This window comes from Rousettus aegyptiacus, unplaced genomic scaffold (genome assembly GCF_014176215.1).
Source record: "Rousettus aegyptiacus isolate mRouAeg1 unplaced genomic scaffold, mRouAeg1.p scaffold_m13_p_8, whole genome shotgun sequence".
Lineage (NCBI taxonomy): Eukaryota > Metazoa > Chordata > Mammalia > Chiroptera > Pteropodidae > Rousettus > Rousettus aegyptiacus.
This window is the reverse complement of record NW_023416311.1, coordinates 92,287,515-92,305,712: the sequence shown is the minus strand read 5'-3', so window position 1 is coordinate 92,305,712 and position 18,198 is coordinate 92,287,515. Positions and strand designations below refer to the sequence as shown.

Sequence of the window (18,198 nt, the reverse complement as noted above, 5' to 3'; positions counted from 1 at the left end):
TAAGTCAGGCATGGCTTAGCCAGGCTCTCTGCTCAGGGTCTCTCAAGGCTGAAATCAAGATGTCAGTGGGGTTACAATCTCATCTGAGGCCAATTTCAAGATCAGTTCCAAAAATGGCTTATTGGCAGAATTCATATCCATGCAGTTGCAGGACTGAGACTTTCAGCTTCAAGAGGCTACCTGATTCCCAGCCACATGGCCCCCTCCACAACCTGATAGTTTGCTTCTTCACAGACACAGAAGAGCATATCTGTGGCTTCGAACCTCTCCCTTAGGCCTGGGTTCTTTTTTAAAGGGCTCATCTGTTTAGGTCAAACCCAAGGTTAGGCTCCTTTTTGATTAACTCAAAATCAACTGATTAAAGACCTTAATTGTATCTGCGAACTCCCTTTACCTTTGCCATATAAGGTAACCTACTCATGGAAATGACTTTCCCACCACATCCCCTCACAAGTTCCACCCACACTCAGGGGGGAGGAATTATACAGGATATGTACTCCAGGGGTGGGAACCTTAGAAGCCTTCTTAGAATTCTGCCTACTATAATATTTTAAATGATTTTGAGAGCATTAGCGAGCCTTGCCCTTTGGAAATGTCCAATCCATTGATTTAAAATTAAACCCATGTAATTACAAAGAGTCCACATATCAACTTATTTTATTTTTGCACCTCTTCCTTCAATAGATTATATTCACCTTTTTTGTTAATAGAAATAATGATGAGTTGTACCTGCAGAGCATTTATCAGAGCAATTCAATAGAAATAACACTGAAGGTCAATGATTGATATGAAAGAAATGGAAGATAAGCACTCAAGGACAATGCCACGGTCATCTGTTAGTGTCAGTGCCCCTACTACTCTTAGTCTTGCTGGACATCCCTGAAGCAACTCAAAGGCAAGTGAGAAGACAAAGAAAACGCAAGGTCCTGGACAAACCCAACAGCTGGATCGCGATTCCTGAAAAATCAAGGATGCCTCAACATCAGGGAGTGTTTCTAACATCTCAGCCTACCTCCGTGCCTGGCTTACAGCAGACGCCCAGTAAACACTTGATAAAAGTGTGGCCGATCTTGTTGACTTTTATGATTCTTTTCTGCTTTGTAGCATAACAGATTTTATACATTTCCATATCGAAGTTATTTTTATTTAAACTTTCATTAGATTTGTCAAACATCAGAAATTTATTTTTCCAAACTCGTGTAAGTCTAACTAAATTTGCTCGTAGCTGTAAGTATTGTTGATACTAGAGAATAACATGTTATCTCTGGATCGAGGCATTTGCTTCTCAAAGTGTAAGCCAGGACCAGCAGCAGTGGAATCACCTAGAGCTTGCTAAACATGCAGAATCTAACTCTGCTCCAGAACCATCTGCTTAATTAGAATCTGCATTTTTTTTTTTTTTTTAGGCAAGATAACCCTTGGTTAACCTCACAGATTGTAAGAACCTCACAGATTACAATCTCTTATTTTTTATTTTTTACGCCTATTGCACCAGGTCTTCCTAGGTGGTCTCCCATCCAAGTACTAACCAGGGCCAACCCTGCTTAGCTTCCGAGATCAGACGGGATCAGCCTTGTTCAGGGTGGCATGGCCATAGACAAATTCTGCATTTTTAAAAGATTCTCCAGGTCATTGTATGCACATGTTGAAGAAAAGTCAGTCGCTGCTCCAAATAGGGCCGCATAGGTGCTTAAAGTGTGTCCCAGGATTTGGCCTTGGCTTTGGAGGGCCCCAGACGGTATTAGGTTTCCAAGGACTAACTCCTCGTGCTGCCAAATGCACAGAGCTGTCTGTCAGCTCAGTCATTAGAATGAGAGAGACTGGTTAGCGCGCTCTCACCCTGGAGGTGAGCCCACTCTGGGAGAAGTCACGTTACTGTCCACAGATCAAGTGTGAAGTTCAGAGCAAAGTAGGCCAGTTTAAGGATTTTAATGGCTAGAGTCCCATAATTCTCTCCCCTTCTCCACGCTCCCCACAGAGAGGGATGTACCAGAAGCTTCACATTTAGGAATCAGAGCCCATTTGGTCAGGATGGGACTGAAGATGGACAAATGGGTCCTTGAGCCTGTGGCGCCCTTTTCCTGCCTACCACATAGCCCCTACCACCTCAATTAGTGCATTTTTTCCTAACTATGTTGGTACTATTGAATAGCGTGCAATTTCCTTTAACATGAGAATTTTTTAGCCCTACTTTTTTAATTCTTTTTATGTGACAGTTTTTCTTCAGGCTATTTGCTGACTGTGAGAAGGACCCACCCCAGCTCGACTACACAGAGATGCTGCTTTATTTTGCTTGCCATCCAGATCCTGTGGAAGGGGTCTACAGGGCCCTCAGTGTGGCTGTGGGGACTCATATCTTCCAACCAATCAGAATGCCTAATCTTACTGCAGAAGAGGTAATTGCGTTCCAGAAATGAACTAACATTTGAGTCTGGAGGGGAATGCCAGAAGATCCTAAATTTCTGCAATGGAGATTCTATTCTTTTTATCTGTATTTTCTGAGTACCTAACACAATGCTTTATATACATGAGGTCTTCAATAAAGTCTTACTCAATCGGATTAGAAACTGGGAACCCACTGCCCCCCCCCCAAATGCTTTTATAGTGAAATCAAAAATTTGCTCAAAGTTTCAAAGTTTACTCTGTAAAGGGCAGCCTTTATTTTGCATGAAATACTGATCCCGATAATGAGAAAGACCTGGGCATCAACCCAATGTGCTTGTCACACTTTATGGAAATTCTGCATAAAACAAGTTTAGGCCTTGGACACATCCCATATATATGAGACACTGATAGTTTTTCTGGGTATAGTCCAGCCACTTGAAGGCCACAGGCATTTTGTGTCAGCTGTATCCAAGGACAAAGGAGCTTACTATCTAATAAACCTCGCGTTTCCCTTTAGATATCTAAGGGGCTGGCATTCCCTGGCTTTTTTCAGGTAGAAAAAAGCCTCAGAACAGGGTACTAACTAATGCACTTTTCAGGTGCCTGTTAGCGTGGCTCTCTAGTCTGTCCCGATCTTTTGGGGACAGAGCCGTGGCCCTCGTGATGGAATGCTTTTTTCTGCTCTTCCTTTGTGGACTCAGAGAAGAGAGGGTTGCTATCCAATCCAAACTCCTCAGACATCCCAGCCACACCTCTTTTCCTTTCATACATGTTTGTCGAAATTAAATATTCTGGGTTCTTTGGGGTTACAAAATAATAATAATAAAAGAGGCAGTTTCTGTAACAGCTTTCTCCTCCAGGAAGAAGTAGCCTCTCTTAGAAACAACTCTAAATTCTGGTCCTGAGCAGATGAACAAGAGGCTGCCCTTCCCTGCCCTCAGGCCTACGGCGAGGCCAGATGGGCCCCGGGCCAGCTACAGCTCAGGGATCTTCAGCCCGAGGTGCTGTAGATGCCCCTCAGCACTTTCCACAGCGACAGAAAGCTCAGCAGGGCACATTTGTTTCCACTCAAGAATGTGTCTTCTTTGACAAGAGAAGGAAGGCCAATTTGAATTTCCCCCAATAGAAAAAGGAGTTAGGTACGGTCTGCCTTCACCAGAACTGCATTTGCCACTTTTCCCAGGGGTGTTACTGCAACTCCCTATCGACTGGGCCTCCTTGACCTAAATCTGGCATGGATTGTAGCCTGCCATGAGGTCTCACTTGAATGTCCGTCCTCCACAGGAACTTCCCTGACCTACAGTGCGGTTGGGTTCCCCCTGCATTATGTTCCCATAGGATGCTGTTCTTCTCCCTTCAGGATATTACTCACAAGTAACTATTTCTTCTGGGTCTAAGCACCCTGTGGGCTGGGACGGGCCCTCTGTCATGTTCTGTATTTCCGAACCCACCGCATCTCTGAACCTGAATTACTGGCACAGAGCTCATATTTCATTGAGTAGATTAATCAATTGATTAATTAGTTGGCTTTGTAAATCACACCCTCTGCATGGTCCTGCTAGGCACACAGAAGAAACCAAGTTTGCTCCCCTGAAGGAGTGCCATCTAATTTCCCCCATCCATGCAGAAAAGAATGAGACGATGATATCCCATACCTGGGGGGAACAGGGTGATGTGGGGCCTTACCAAGCAAGGGAGGTATTTGTGTTTTTTTCTTTCCCATCTCCCTATCTTTGCTCTTGCTGATTCCTCCATCTGGAGTAACTTTCATTTCATCTCGAAGGGTGTGAGGCCTCCCCCAGTATCCAAGGCCTATTTCAGCTGCCAGATCATTCATGAAGCTTCCTCTGGCACCCCACTCTCTCAAGTGGACCCCTTTATATTCAGGTCCTCTCTGACAAGGCTGAGCCCCATCACATGCATGCATGCACGTCTTCGACACATAGTCATCCAACACCTTTACGTGCTAGAAACAACCCTTGGCCTGGGGATAAAATAGGTAAAATGCACACTATGTCAAGTGGTAATAAATGCTACAGGAAAAAAAAGAATATAGGGGTAAATACAAGTGTTGGGATGGTAGTTGCAGTGTTAAGGAGGGTGGTCACAGAAGGTCCCTCTGTAAAAGATCATAGAAGCTGAGGCCTGAACAAGGTGATAGGGCCTTGCAGATGTCTGGGGAAAGAGCATTTCAAATGAAGACAGCAGTACATGCAAAAGCTCTAAAGCTCAAAAGCTCCAATGTCTTCCCAGGAACAGAGAGTCAACCATTGTAGTCAGAGAGGAGTGAGCCAGAGGAGTGGTTGGAAAGGGAGGTGAGTGGGAGAGGGCTCAGAGGGCTTCGCAGGACTCGATTCTGCCAAGAGATGAGATGAGGAGTCGAGGGAGCGTGGCCATCTGACTGAAAATGCATGGATGCTCTCTGGCTGCTGTGTTAAGATCAGACTGTAGGGAAGCAAAGGAGGTGAGAAGAGCTAGTAATTCAGGAAAAGGTTTGTTTAAATTACATTAAAGGTTTGTTTTTATTAAATCCTACTGCTAAGTTATTTTTACTTGAGTTGGGGACAATATGTTACCCCGAAGTAGATCCCACATAGCAAGTGTTCAATGAATGTTTGTAAACATGGCAGGAAAGAAGGAAGGAAGAAGGAGAGAGAGGAAAGAATGGAATCCAGTCTCCAAGGTAGAGTGGAAGAGAGCAGACGTTCCAGGCAGAGGCAATAGCAGGATCCAAGAGGCTGAGATGAGCCAGAAAGACCAGGGAAAAAAAAGAAGCACGTGCTAGAACTGTTGCCACAGCAACAGATGGCTGCCCTGATGGGTAGCAGCCAAGCCAGCTAGTGCAGGATGCTGCATCCCTTCCATCCCTGAATCACTCTTTAGTGTCAGCTAGGGGCCCCTCCCAGGAAGCAGCTCCCTGGAGTGCTTCCCTCAAAAGCTCTTTTAGAGCCCAAGGACACTGCATTGGAACTGACCCACAACCACGGCACAATAGAGGGAAACGGGGGGCAGCGGATAGAGAGCACGTGCCACGCATCACATGCATTGATCTCTTCTTGGCTTCGAGTGAGCCCTAGGAGCTTTTGACATGCAGGATCCACCCACCTCCCTCATTCTTGTTCTCCCCTAGTTCTGCCACCCTGCCTCCAATTATGCCACTCTGTTTCTATACCCTTTCCAACCGTATTCTCGTTTCCTGGGCAACCACATCCCGGGAAGCCATAATGAGGCTCCTCAGAAGTAACACCTCCAACAGATCCATATTCACTCCCAAGATGCTGAACCAGATCAATCTGTTTTTGTTTTCCACAGAAACAACTGAAAATGTCCCCGATATTTCAGTTTTTCTTACTCGTGTTGTTCCAGTCATTGTGGTACAGACCTGTTCAAATCCACTCCCTGAGTAATTTGGAAAGATGTTCAAGAGCAAAGCATTGACGAGTATGCACCAGTCCCAGTGAAAGTTTAAATAAGTTGACATTTAGGAAAATGATTCATTCTGGCCTGTGTGCGATGGGGTTATGATGTTGGAATTCAGAAAATTGTGAGCTTGACTCTCAATTTGTTAAAGATGTTAAAGCATCTTGGTAGAGCATCAGAGGCCCTGGGGTTTGAAACACATAACATTTTCATTCCATCTTGTTCTCTGACACTTTGCCCACATGAGTCCCATTAGCGACCTGTTCTGCCTCTGAGATGCGGGACTGAACTAACTGAATGTGGAAATGCGTGGTCAGGCACCATTCTGGGTACACATTTGTTGGGCGTCCTTGAGGGCTGCCTCTGAGAGTTAGCTGAGTGTGACATGGTGCCATAATCTGTCCCACTGCTTAGATGATGATGTGACTCACATGGAGTTTTGATGCCACTAATTGCTCTTTTGGAAGCACTGGCTTTTCTGCAGACTGGCGTCTCTGATTTCGATCAAGCACCTGCATTCAAACTCATGGTCTTTCCAAGATGTCGGTTGAAGAGAGCCCCCTTCTACTGCAAACCCTGCAGTCCCACCAGGATGCGGAGCTGGCTCTTTGGTCCTAATCTCAGCCTCACTTCCCCCGCCCACCCACTTAATCACTGATTCTATTCTGTCCCAACCCCCTCAGAGAGCAAGTTAGCAAAAATATAAAAAGCATCCTCTGACATTAATCAGTTACGGGCTCTTTGCTAAGATTTTAAATATTTAAATCGTTACCTTGAGCTAAAATAAAAAATTTATTTATCCGATGGTGCTTATATTGGGCCTTTGAAAAGTTAGTCCCTCTCTAATTATGAAAATGGTACAGAGACCAGGTTACTTCTCTATTTAATGTCAGTATCGCCTGCTCATCTAACCCAACGAGGCATCCGCTCACCCACGAGTCTGTCTTTATCGTGTCCACACACAGCACGCATGCTGCGCTCTGAATAGAAATTCATTCATTCTTTGCTCACTTAGCAAGCTATTTTACATCTCAGCTATATTCATTTCGGTATACTGTTGCCCTGGGAAATTGCCAATGAGTAGCCAATGTGATGAAACCTAAGCTTCCTACGTAGAAACAGAAGGGCCAGTTTCACATTTCTGCCATGCAGCACTTCAATTGTTTAAAATGGAGAAGAGGGTGGATGGATGGGTGGGTGGGTGGATGGATGGATGGATGGACAGATGGATAGATGATAGCTAGATAGATAGATAGATAGATAGATAGATAGATAGATAGATAGATGATAGATAGATATAAATAGATGACAGATAGATAATTTATACTTAATTCCAAAATCTTCACCTGATAGAGCATTCCATGCCCCTCTCCCTCTCTCTCTCCTGCCTCCCTATCACCACTCTTTCTCTAAGATTAGATTAAACTTCCAATTTACCAAAGAGTATAAAAACATAGCCCACACAAACTAGAGAAATTGCAACCTGTCTTCATTACAATGCCTACGGCCCCTAAAAATTCCTTGTAGGGACTCAGAACTACTAGAGGCCTAATTTTGTGCCATGCCATCCTTATATACATGGGACTTTAGAAAGAACTTGCATAATCTATTCACTTAATGCTTCTCCTGAATTAAATATTTACAGACATTGGCACCCTTCTCTCTCTCTTTTTTAAGGCTGTTAGTATTTTTCTTCCTTGGGGTAAAGGAGACTCAGTGTTCAGGTGTTCTCTGACATCAGGCCGGACAACATTCTAAAATTCCCCATTCTTCTAAAGCAAATCGACAGACATCAGTGACCTCACCATCAGAAACACACAAGCATGCACACGCACACACACACACACACACATGCATTTATTACTGTAAATACAGTAAATATAAATCTACTGTAGAGAATTTGGACAGTACAAAACAAAGTAAAAAGAGATCACCTGTTCCACTAACAAGAGGGAACCACTGTTAACTCTTTAATGTATTTGTTTCTCTTTTTATTAATAAGTATACAGATATAAGAAAGTGAGGATCCCAGTTGATTACTTTGTGTTCTGTTTTCTTTTTGCACTTATCCTATGAGTGTTTTCTCATGTCACTAGGTTTTCTTTTAAACCAAAAAACTCATAGCAACATAGTATTCCATCACAGAAATATACTATAATTTATGTTGCCATACCCCCTTTTTTAGAATCTCAGGTTTTGTTTTCTATAACACTGAATGAACATTTACACACAAAAGTCTTTGTGCATGTGAATATTTCTTTAGAATCAATTCCTAGATCTATAATTAGTAGGTGTGAGAGTAGGAATATTTTTCAGGCATTTGATACACAAAAAAATTACTTCAGAAACGTGCTCTTTACCTTTCTCGAAATGCCTGAGTTCATGGCTCCTGACCAAGTTCCAAAGAGCTGTAGTAAGAATCCCAACCTGACTTTCTATATTCCCTTCTAAATGTTTAATCAGGTTTAACTTCCAGCATCCAAACCTACGTTCCTGAAGCACCTAGACTCTATCAAGCTTGAGAAATGAACTTGCCATAACCTCTTGTCCACAGTCAATTTCTAAATCAAATTCTATTAAAAATACACATCAGTATGAAGAAGTCTGGCATAAGCTACATGAATCCCTTCCAGTGTCCATTTATTGAGGAATGAGCCGAAGCATGTTTAGAGATGAATAAGACACACGCGACACTGAGGCCTCTAAACTACCCACAGAATCGGTCTAGGATTTTTACGTGATTTCCAGCTCAGCAAGCACATTCTCTTCTGCACTTCATTTAGATAGTTTCCGTCTAGGCACTATCATTCTGTTGTATGAAAAAGTGTGTGACGAAACTGTTGTTTTCCAAATGGCTCTGTGACTGGGAAGACTTAAGTCTGATTTCATGTTCTCTTCGTGTAATTGTACAGACCTACTCCTTTACCAATTTGAGTCCACTTGAGGAATATCCTGAACTCGAGGAAAATTTTATAAGTGAGGAAAGGGAACTAAGAGAGGAAAGGGACGAAAAGGAAGAAGAAATTCCTGAAAACGCCAACACCGAAAAGATGCCCATGGAAACACTGTTGAAAGTATTCCGAGGAGGAAACGAAGCTCAGGACGCTCACAGATTTGCCAGCCACCTGAAGACAGGAAACATTTATTCAGAGGTGGGTTAGATTATGTTGTAAAAGGGGCAGCCTAGACAGAAGAAATGTGCCCCCAATTTTGAACATATTTTTATGGAATTTCTTTATTAAGTGAAACTATTTTTTAACATCTTCAGGTTTGTAAAGTTAATTAACTTTTTTCTTCTTCTTCTCCTTTTTCTTTAAAGAACTTCACAAAAGTATTTCAGGATCTTGGTGCCAAGAACCTGGAGCCCATTGAAGTGGCTGTTCTTCTGAAGCATCCTTTTATTCAAGATCTGATTGCAAGTTATCCAGACTATAAAATTCCTGTGAGTATTATCCAAAGGCATCTTAATTTGGCTGAGCTCAGGTTCAGGGCATGGTGAGACGTTTCAAAAGTAGACTAGCAGAAAGGAGACTAGCAGATGTGGCCAGAGCAGGATCTGGGGCAGCTAAGCTCATAGTAGCATCAGGCCGGACAGGCCAGCCCATGTCCTGAAGGGCAGCAAGGCACAGCACAGTGGAGATCGCTGTAAGCACTAGTGACAGCACCTTCAGCACTATGCGGCCACCTCATCAGGACTATGGGGCCACCTTGGGGCTACCACAGAAGGCTGGAGGTAGATGAGAGTAAAAGCCAGGGGGATGGCAGGCTTCGTGTCCTGGGGCATTCCAGCCAATGACCCTAGCCCATGACTGAAGAGTATGGACAATACAACCTCCCCTTGCCAAAGAGAACTAAGGAGACCACAATTCCAGCCAAGGGCTACACCCTCATGGTTCACGTTGCCTACGAAGCGTACAGCGTGACAGTGCCTCGGAAAGATGGGATGCCAGTTCCATCAGGGAAACAGTGCTCAAGAAGGGGAAACTGAGGACAAAAACCCAAGAGTGAAAGAAGGAAGGATGAAAGGAAGACCTGCCCGCTCCGAGCTCACACAATAACAAAGCGGGTTTCAACTCCACGTGCTGAATGGGCCTCCCCGTGACAAGGCCCAGGTCTCCAACAGCACGGGCTAAGGGAGGCGGAGGCTGAGCCCCTTTCAGAGTGTGGCAAGGTGCTTTAATCCTCTCACAGACCAGGTCGACAGTATGAAGTCCCCTATTTGGCTCCTGCTAGTTATTTATTTGACTAAAAAGTCTGCCATGTTTCAGATAAAAATGCTTCCACTTTGATAAAATACAGGTGGTATAAATGCATTTCTCCTGACTTCTCAGTGATAACTCCCTATACCCAGAAATGAAACTATCCAGAGTTAAATATCATTGCGCCTAAATCTATCTGTTCTACATTGCTGATCCTTTTTAATACACATTTTATCACCTATGTTAGTGATAATTAAAATTCATTTCTAACAAGCGAGCAGACCCTAAGCACATCTAGCGGTAAAGTGTGATTATAGCATTTAGGATCACAGGCTATGGAATCACAAAGTCATGGGACTGAACCTCTGGTCCACCCCACACTAGATACCTGACCTTAACTTCCTCTTAATTCTGGCTTTCTCACCTGTTAGACGGGGATAATAGCCATTCCTACTTAAAGGGTTGTAGCAAGGATTAAATGAGATTGTGTATCTAAAGCACTTGGCATAGTATCTGACACATGGCAAGAATGACAGAAATGATGGCTGTTACGATTACTGTTTGGTACCAAGCACTTAGTACTGAGGCCAGTAATACAGGATACGTGGAGGAAAGAATAATGAGTATAAAACTCAGTCGCAGCTCTCGAGCAGGCCACTTCTGTTCCCAAGAGAATTTTTACCTGCAGGACTACAGGAGAGTGATATAAGGTAAACCACCCAAGCACAAAATTATAGAAATTTAAAAAATAGGACTTGTGTGTGTGTGTGTGTGTGTGTGTGTGTGTGTGTGTGTATGTGCTAGAAGCCGAGTCTTTACAGATGGCCAGGGTTTGGGAAAGTGAAGCAAAGGGAGAGGACGTCTCCGTGGATTTTGCTGTTCGATGGAGAGGAGGCAGCATCCTAGCTGCAAGCACAGGTTGGTAAAGGGGGCCCCACCCCCAGGCCACGAGCAGTGCCCATCCCTGGCCTGTGAGGAACCGGGCCACACAACAGGAGGTGAGCGGCGGGCTGGCGGGCAAAGCTGCGTCTGTGTTTGCAGCCGCTTCCCAGCGCTAGCATCGCCTCCTCAGCCTCACTCAGATCGTGAGGCATTAGATTCTCAGAGGAGCACTGGTCCCTGGTGCCAAAATGCTTGGAGACCGTTGGTAGAAGCAGGACCGCATGGGAGCAGCAGGGCCCTGACCAGCCGAAGAACAGTCTGCGATCTGATCAGATTAGTAAAATCAGGCCAGATTGCGAAGGACCCAGAGGTCACCCAGAGAAACGTGGATTTGATTTGAAAAGCAATGGAGAATGGATGGGTTTCTGAGCAGGGGTGTGAAGTGGTATTAATTTCCTTGTCCCTAAGTGTTTCTTTGTCTTTTAACCATATCGCATCATTATATTCCTACATTTAACAGGGGAGCTGTTTTTAAAGTGATTTGCGTCTCTTTATTTAAATAGGTCTGAAATATTTGGAACGTGGTTGGCAGTTATTCCAAGCTGCTGTAGTCCTACGTTCGTACATGCACTGTTTGCCCTGAAACTAGCATGTCACCTGTCCCTTTTCGGCATCTGGTATTTCATTACTTTCAGTAGTGCAGGCAAGCTGTCTTCCCCACTTAAGATGAGGAGGGCATAAGTCAGAAATCCTGGGGACAGAGCATATCAGAATGAGACAAAGGCGGGGAGAGAGGCAGGTGAGTCAGTGTCACAGGCAGGATGGGGGAGAGTCACCACCCGCGGGGATCGGCCACGCTTCTGCTTTCTTCTTGGCAAACGTCATTTTGCATCAGCTGGGTTCCAGAGGTCCACCGCGTTAGACTGCCTTTCATCCTACATGTTTTGTTCCTCATTTCAGGGGACAGCCCTCTTATTTGGAACCATTAAAATAACTTTCAAAATCCCTTCACATTATGGATAATAGTATTTATCTTATATTGAAAAGAACAAGTAGGAGCATAAAATTACACCACAATTCTTTTCTCCCCTAATGGAAGAAAAACTCCCTACACAATTTGGAATTATCCTTGCTCTGGCTAGAATGACTGAATATGATTAACTTGCAGAGAAGATTCTATTTTTCATTTTCCTGAGAAAAGAAAACAGCCAACAGATGATCGATTTTGAGAGCCAGACCCCGACCCCTGAAGAGATATTCTGATTTCATTCATTCTGGAAGGAGTTTCAGCAACTTGCAGTGCACCTCAGCTGAAGTCCTCCCGGCATTGTGGACGGCACGATCCTCTTCGTGAAGGTCTGTCTCCAGTGTGGTGGGATAGCTAACGTTCTGGGCCACTGCCCGCTGTGTTCCGGGAGCACCTTCATAACACCAACCACCAAAACCCCCTCTGCACGTTCTCTGATTTCCCCTGGTGCACAAGACCCCTTAGGCTGAGCGGGGGAAGGCGGGGGTCTGACCTTCCGTGAAGCAGTTTCACAGTGCCAGCATGGCCTGACGCTCGGACGGCAGAAAGAGAGTTAGTCTGTCTGCCATTCAGTCAGTCTGCTCAGTCTTGTCCCTTCACTGCCAGAGGGCTGCTTCTTCTTGTCCGTCACACCTCCTCCCTGTTGCTCATGGAGGAATCTCATGAAAGGCAGTTGACCACCATCATCGGAGTTCATTCATGTGACTGCGAATCAAGGAGAGTAGAGCCTACGACCTGCAAAGCCTGAATTCTGGTACTCTAAAATAAAAGAGGTTCCCTTTCCAGTTAGATGCTTTCTTTTCATTTTCACTAAGCAAAAAAGAAAAAAAGAAAAAAGAGAAAGAAAAGAAAAGAGGAACAAAGGAAAGAAAAGGGAAGGGAAGGGAAGGGAAGGAGGGAATGAAGGGAGGGTAAGGAAGGAAGGGAAGGGAAGGAAGAGAGGGATTTCTTTGGGAGGAAGGACGGGTGGGATTTTGGAGTTTGCTTTTCCTTCTCCCTCTGTTCCCCCTCCTCCCTCAAAAGAAAAGAAAGAAAGAAGAAAGAAAGAAAGAAAAAAAAAAAAAAGCCGAAAGAAAAAGAAAGCCCGAAGAAAAACCGAAGACAGAAAGAAAGAGAAAAAAGAAAAAGAAAGAAAAGAAGAAAGAAAGAAAAAGATCTCTGAAGGTGCAGGTACGATTGCACCTCATCTTGTCACCATTTTTTGCTCCAGATATCCATGTACAAGTAAATAGATCACATTTTAAAATGAACTTTAACCACAGTGATGTTATTTAAAGATCTTTCAAGATAAGTAGAGCAAAAGCTAGAGTGTGGTTTTTCAGGTTAAAATGTTGTTTGCTGTTATAAACAGTGGGAAGTAAATGTTGTTGCCCAACAGAGCTGTTAGGCAACAGCTGTTTACGAGGTTTGATTTTTGGAAGCAGCAGCATTTTAAAAATACAGATTTGAAAGAGCCGAGTATGCATATTTATTCCGATATCTTTATTTTTGCTCCTAAGTGGGGGGAGGTCTGGCGTGTGGTTAGGCGAGCCGGCTCAGGAGCCACACTGATTGCGGTCACACCTACCAACAGTGTGACTTTGGGCAAGTGACCTCACAGTGCCTTGGTTTCCCCATTAGTAAAATAGGATTAATTATCATAAATACTTTACAGTGTCCTTGTATAAATTAAAGGACTTAATACGTATCGAGTGATTGGCAGATAGAAATAACTCAATACACGTAAGGCATCATTATTATTACTATTGTTACTGGTCTGTTAGTAATTGCAGTACACAGAAAATATTTCTGAGCTGTGTAAAACTATATGTGGATGAACTAATAAGCTGACATGTCATCGCTTGAGTTTAGCATCTGCTCTTAGGAAGAAAGACAGCTTTCACCGATGCAGTGCCATGGTGACAAAAGGTGTAAGTCAAAGCCCCAGGAAGCCCCATGTGGTCAATACCTATGTGGAAAATTCAGATTTTATGTTGGATTTTATTGTTATTCAATTAAAGTCACTTATCTAACTTCAACTTTCATAGCCCTTATACCAAGAGGTTATTTTCAAGTGATATTCCTAAATTATTAAGAAAATACTTTGGTTAAATGTAGCAAGATCGATGAGAATACTGTACTTGGGTTATTAGTGACTAAAGTCAATTAATCTCCTATGACAAATGTATTTACAAATGCAAACGAATGCACAATTTTCTACACCAGCCTAACAAATGTAGTTTCTTATAATGAACACATTCTGAGTAAATGTAAATTTCTTTTAGCAAACCAATAAATTGAGCATATATCCTCAAAATTAAGGTTTCCGTTCAATAGGAGATAGAAATATATCTTTTGATGTTAAAATCAGAATGTCACAGGAGAATTTCTGTAAGAACCCAAATACATGAGGACAAAATACCTATAAATATGAGTGTGACTTGAAGACACTTTTATACCATTTTGTTTTCAAGGTATCTCACTTTAAAATATACTCCAACCTACTCTTTATCTTTATAACAAAATCTGATGGCTGCTTTGGCACTTCGCACTTTCAAAGCACCCACGTCAAACATTTCCAGACACTTTCAGGCTTTACTCAGTTACCTGCTCCTGAAGATTATGGACCCTGATTTTGGCTTTAAACTTAGCCAAGTTTGGCTTAAATATCTGGAGTTTACAACTCTCCTTATACTGTGGAGTGTCAGACAATCACAGATCAGCTCATGACTTAATCCCCAAGCTAGCAGTCTACATCAGCATTAGTTGTTCTAAGTGTATTAGTCAAAGAAGGCATGTTATTAAGAGTTGTGGTGGGAAGGATCAGAAAGGTCAATGGTGAGCAGCTGTTCTTTTTCATTTATTTACTAAAGATCAGCCTATGGCTGAAAGAGATCTGAGTTTTCGATGAAAAGTTCCCTCAAGAAAATAATTCACTCTGATTCCTGGCAGTGACTGATATAAGCAATGTGCATGTCACTTGGCAGGCATCACCTCTGACAGTGAATTACTCAAGCTATTTGTGAGTAAAATGACCACGGTCAAATCAAGACCTTTAGAACTCAGCTCTGAAGAAAAGAAACATATTTTTAAGGTACTTCCCTAGACTTGGGGGGGGGGGGGGAGGCGGGGCATGGTAAAAAAAAACCTAGAAACTGCATTGACATAATTCTACATTTTTTCACATGTGTTTCTACCCCTTCTACATTCTGATGGTATTTTTAGTTTATTTTAAAAACATCTGTGGTTAAAAATGTAAGCTAGCTGGGTATTTTAAGTGGATGGAAAACATCATTCTGCCCTGATATTTAAAGAAGTGGGGAAATTAGGAAATTCCCACTCTCTTAATAATCTGCTGTTCTAAAATTCTACCAATCTGTAGGCATTATGAAATTGGCATTAGAATTTTTCTTTAATAGGAGGTAAACATAGTCTTTTATAATAAATAATAGGGAAGTAATATTTTGGTTTGCCCATTTTGTGCCAAACTCTGTGTAGTTGCTTTTACAAGTGTTATTTAATCTAATATGACAATTCTATTATTAGACGAGGAAAAGCGGGCTCCAAGATTTTTGATATCTTTCCAGAGATACAACCAGTAAGCTACAGATTCAAACTAAATAGAGAACAAATTTCTCAAAGGAAAAAAATAAAAACTCACTTACTGTTTAATCACTGCTGTGTAATAGATGATCATTAATCCTAAATCATTTATAAATATTTGTTACTTCTCTTTGAATCTCTTTTCCTAGGCTATGAAAATAATTTTCCAAAGGAGTGAGCATGCACAAGGAAGTGATGGAGAGAGATCTCCTTTAAGACTTCTTGAGGAAAAGAAATAAAGACGAAAGAGTGTGATTTTTATAATTTGGCAATGAATCTTCTAAGCATCAAATGTAAACATGGTGTTTGTCATATATCTTATCATTGTAAGTGTGGAAATGACCCCTACCGGGCTGTGAGGAACACTGAAAAGGAGGCTTTCATTAACTCAAAGAATATTCTGTAGTAAATTTAAATTTCAGAGCAAAAATCCAAAGAAGGAATGTATTCTGAAGTGTTTCTGTAGCTAGAAGGCACCAGAACAATATGTTCGAAAATCAACAGATGAATAATTCCTACAAGAAGCGTCTACATGATGCAGACGCAGTGACAATTCCCCCAGAGCTCCACATCAGGGCAGTTCTGCGTGTACCTTTGGTAGTCCTTGCTCCACATGCAATAATATTCCAGGGTTCATCTCACTAGCCAAGGAAAAGAATGCATTATCAACTGCTAGTGGAGCCATGTTCCTATTGTCTATTCAAAATTCTTTCATAATAGCATATTCTGTTTCCTTTATAGATATACACTTGTATCATTTCAGCTGTATAAATTAATGACTCAGATACAATGATACTTATCTCAAGAAAGTGTTTTATGTTTTGTTTTGTTTTTTGTAAGTGAGTGATGATGTATCCTCAGTGGTTGGGCTCCTATGAAACCCCTCTGAGCCTCCAGAGTTGCTACTCTTTCTGAAGACATCTTGCTGAATCCACCATTTCTAAATCTTGCTGGATCTCCTTCTAAATGTTGGGAGGCCTGAGCATTCAGTCTTCTCTACAGCCAGTCCTTGGATGATTCATCCCTTTCCATGATTTTATGGGTACTTCAGAGACTAATGCTAAAATTTTTATTTCCTTCTCTAGAAAACCAGACTTCTCTCTTACCGTCCACATGTTTACCACATGGGCAGCTCATAGTCATTGCAAACACGTAGTCATTGCAAAGCTACAGCCAACACAGCGAGTCTTTTATGATTCAAGTCAGATCTTGTCCCCCCTCTACTCCAGCCCTCTGTTGGTGTCCCATCTCAGGCAGAGTCTAGTCCAAGCCTTCATCCTGGTCTGCCTCTCTGATCTCATCTCCTGCTATCCTCCCCCTTAACCACTCTGCTTAAGTGGCAAATCCCCCTTCTTGGTCTTGGAACATACCCGGCATGCTACTGCCTCAGAGACTTTGTACTTGCTTTTCTCTCTGCCTGGAATTTCTCCCAAATCTCTACATGGCTTGTCCCCAGACTTCTTTTAGGTCTCTGTTCAAATGACACTGTTAGTACAGCCTTCTCTTAGCATATAATACAAAATAGAAATAACCCACCACCTCCACATCCCTCACGCCCACTTTAATTTTTTTTTTCCATTGCACTTAATGTCTGACAAACTTCATATTTACTCTTTTGCCTGTCTGTCACTCCACTAGGTTGCAAGTTCCATGAAGTGAGGGATTTTGTGTATTTTCTTTGTTGCTATGCCCCAGAACCTAAGTATCAAATCAGTGTCAGCTTTAAATTGTGTCAGTACATTCGTGTAAAATGTATCAAAATGTCACATTTAGATTGATCACTAAATCAATGAGCAATCCAGGGACAATTTCTATTATTAGTGGGAATTATAGTCTACATTTAGAGAGTGGCGCATCTCCGAAATTTGCTTCTTATGGGCTAAGGTTCATGCAAGGCTTCATTCCCAGAACTCTTGTCTTCAAGATAATGGAGGATGGTGACCCAGAAGCATGCTTCAGAGATGGAGAAGACACTCTGCCAGAGATTTCAAACTTTCAATTGTGCTAATTCACATGTAATCCTAGTTATTACTGGATAATTCTAGTTATTCTAGAAAGGGAAACAGAGGAACACAGATGTCCCCTATTTTCTGAAAGTCTATGTTACACCACCTACTCTTACAAAGCACCTATATTAGTACGGGAATGGCTTTTTTCAAAAAAGTGAAAATCCTCTGCAATTTCTCTTCTCTTTCTTCCCCTAAATAGGTCTCTTCCTCCTTCACACCTGACTCTCAACGTCCACTTATTTCAAAGAGCCATTTCTTCCTCTTTAATAAAGATTGGTATTTTAGATTAATTCCTGGGGAAAACCTGCAAGGGAATCACCATCTCTTCTAAATCATAGGTCCAGGCGGTATTAACATGAACTTGAAATAGCTGCTTCCAGATCGTTTTCTGCCGACACAGTATTGTCCCCATTGGAAGTTTATGCCAACTTTGGCAACCGTCTCTCCATCCTCATTAAACTCACCAACCACGTTGTCACCCTCTTAAGCATCTTCCACTATTAGTACCACCCCTCCCTCTCTCTCTTCTCTCCCCTGCTCTGTGAAACTGCTCTCACTTTTTTTTTTTTTTTGCACTAAATATTACCATCTCCTCTAGATATTGCTTTTCGTGAGGTGGGTTTGAAATCTTTTATCCTGGTTGCTTTCCTCCGGATATCATGTGGTATTTTACAGGGTTCTTCATGGTATCTTC

General features: G+C 42.4%; 1 protein-coding gene and 1 pseudogene across 6 annotated transcripts in view; one reads left to right on the top strand and one right to left on the bottom strand.

Annotated features, from left to right (window-relative positions):
• SPEF2 (sperm flagellar 2) overlaps positions 1–17,865 on the top strand; it is a 139,116-nt gene extending 121,251 nt beyond the window's left edge. For 2 of the 6 annotated variants that reach the window (XM_016142439.2, XM_016142442.2), the window contains 4 exons: positions 2,217–2,396; positions 8,718–8,957; positions 9,125–9,247; positions 15,645–17,865. In XM_016142439.2, coding sequence (XP_015997925.2) covers positions 2,217–2,396; positions 8,718–8,957; positions 9,125–9,247; positions 15,645–15,734 — 633 coding nt within the window. In that variant the 3' untranslated portion in view covers positions 15,735–17,865. Of the gene's footprint in view, positions 1–2,216; positions 2,397–8,717; positions 8,958–9,124; positions 12,725–14,879; positions 14,987–15,644 lie in introns of those variants that run through there. The other 4 variants (XR_001596628.2, XR_001596627.2, XM_016142441.2 and 1 more) reach the window with 4 other exon arrangements.
• Positions 1,481–1,599, bottom strand: LOC118607216 (annotated as a pseudogene).
• Positions 17,866–18,198: the final 333 nt, after the last annotated feature.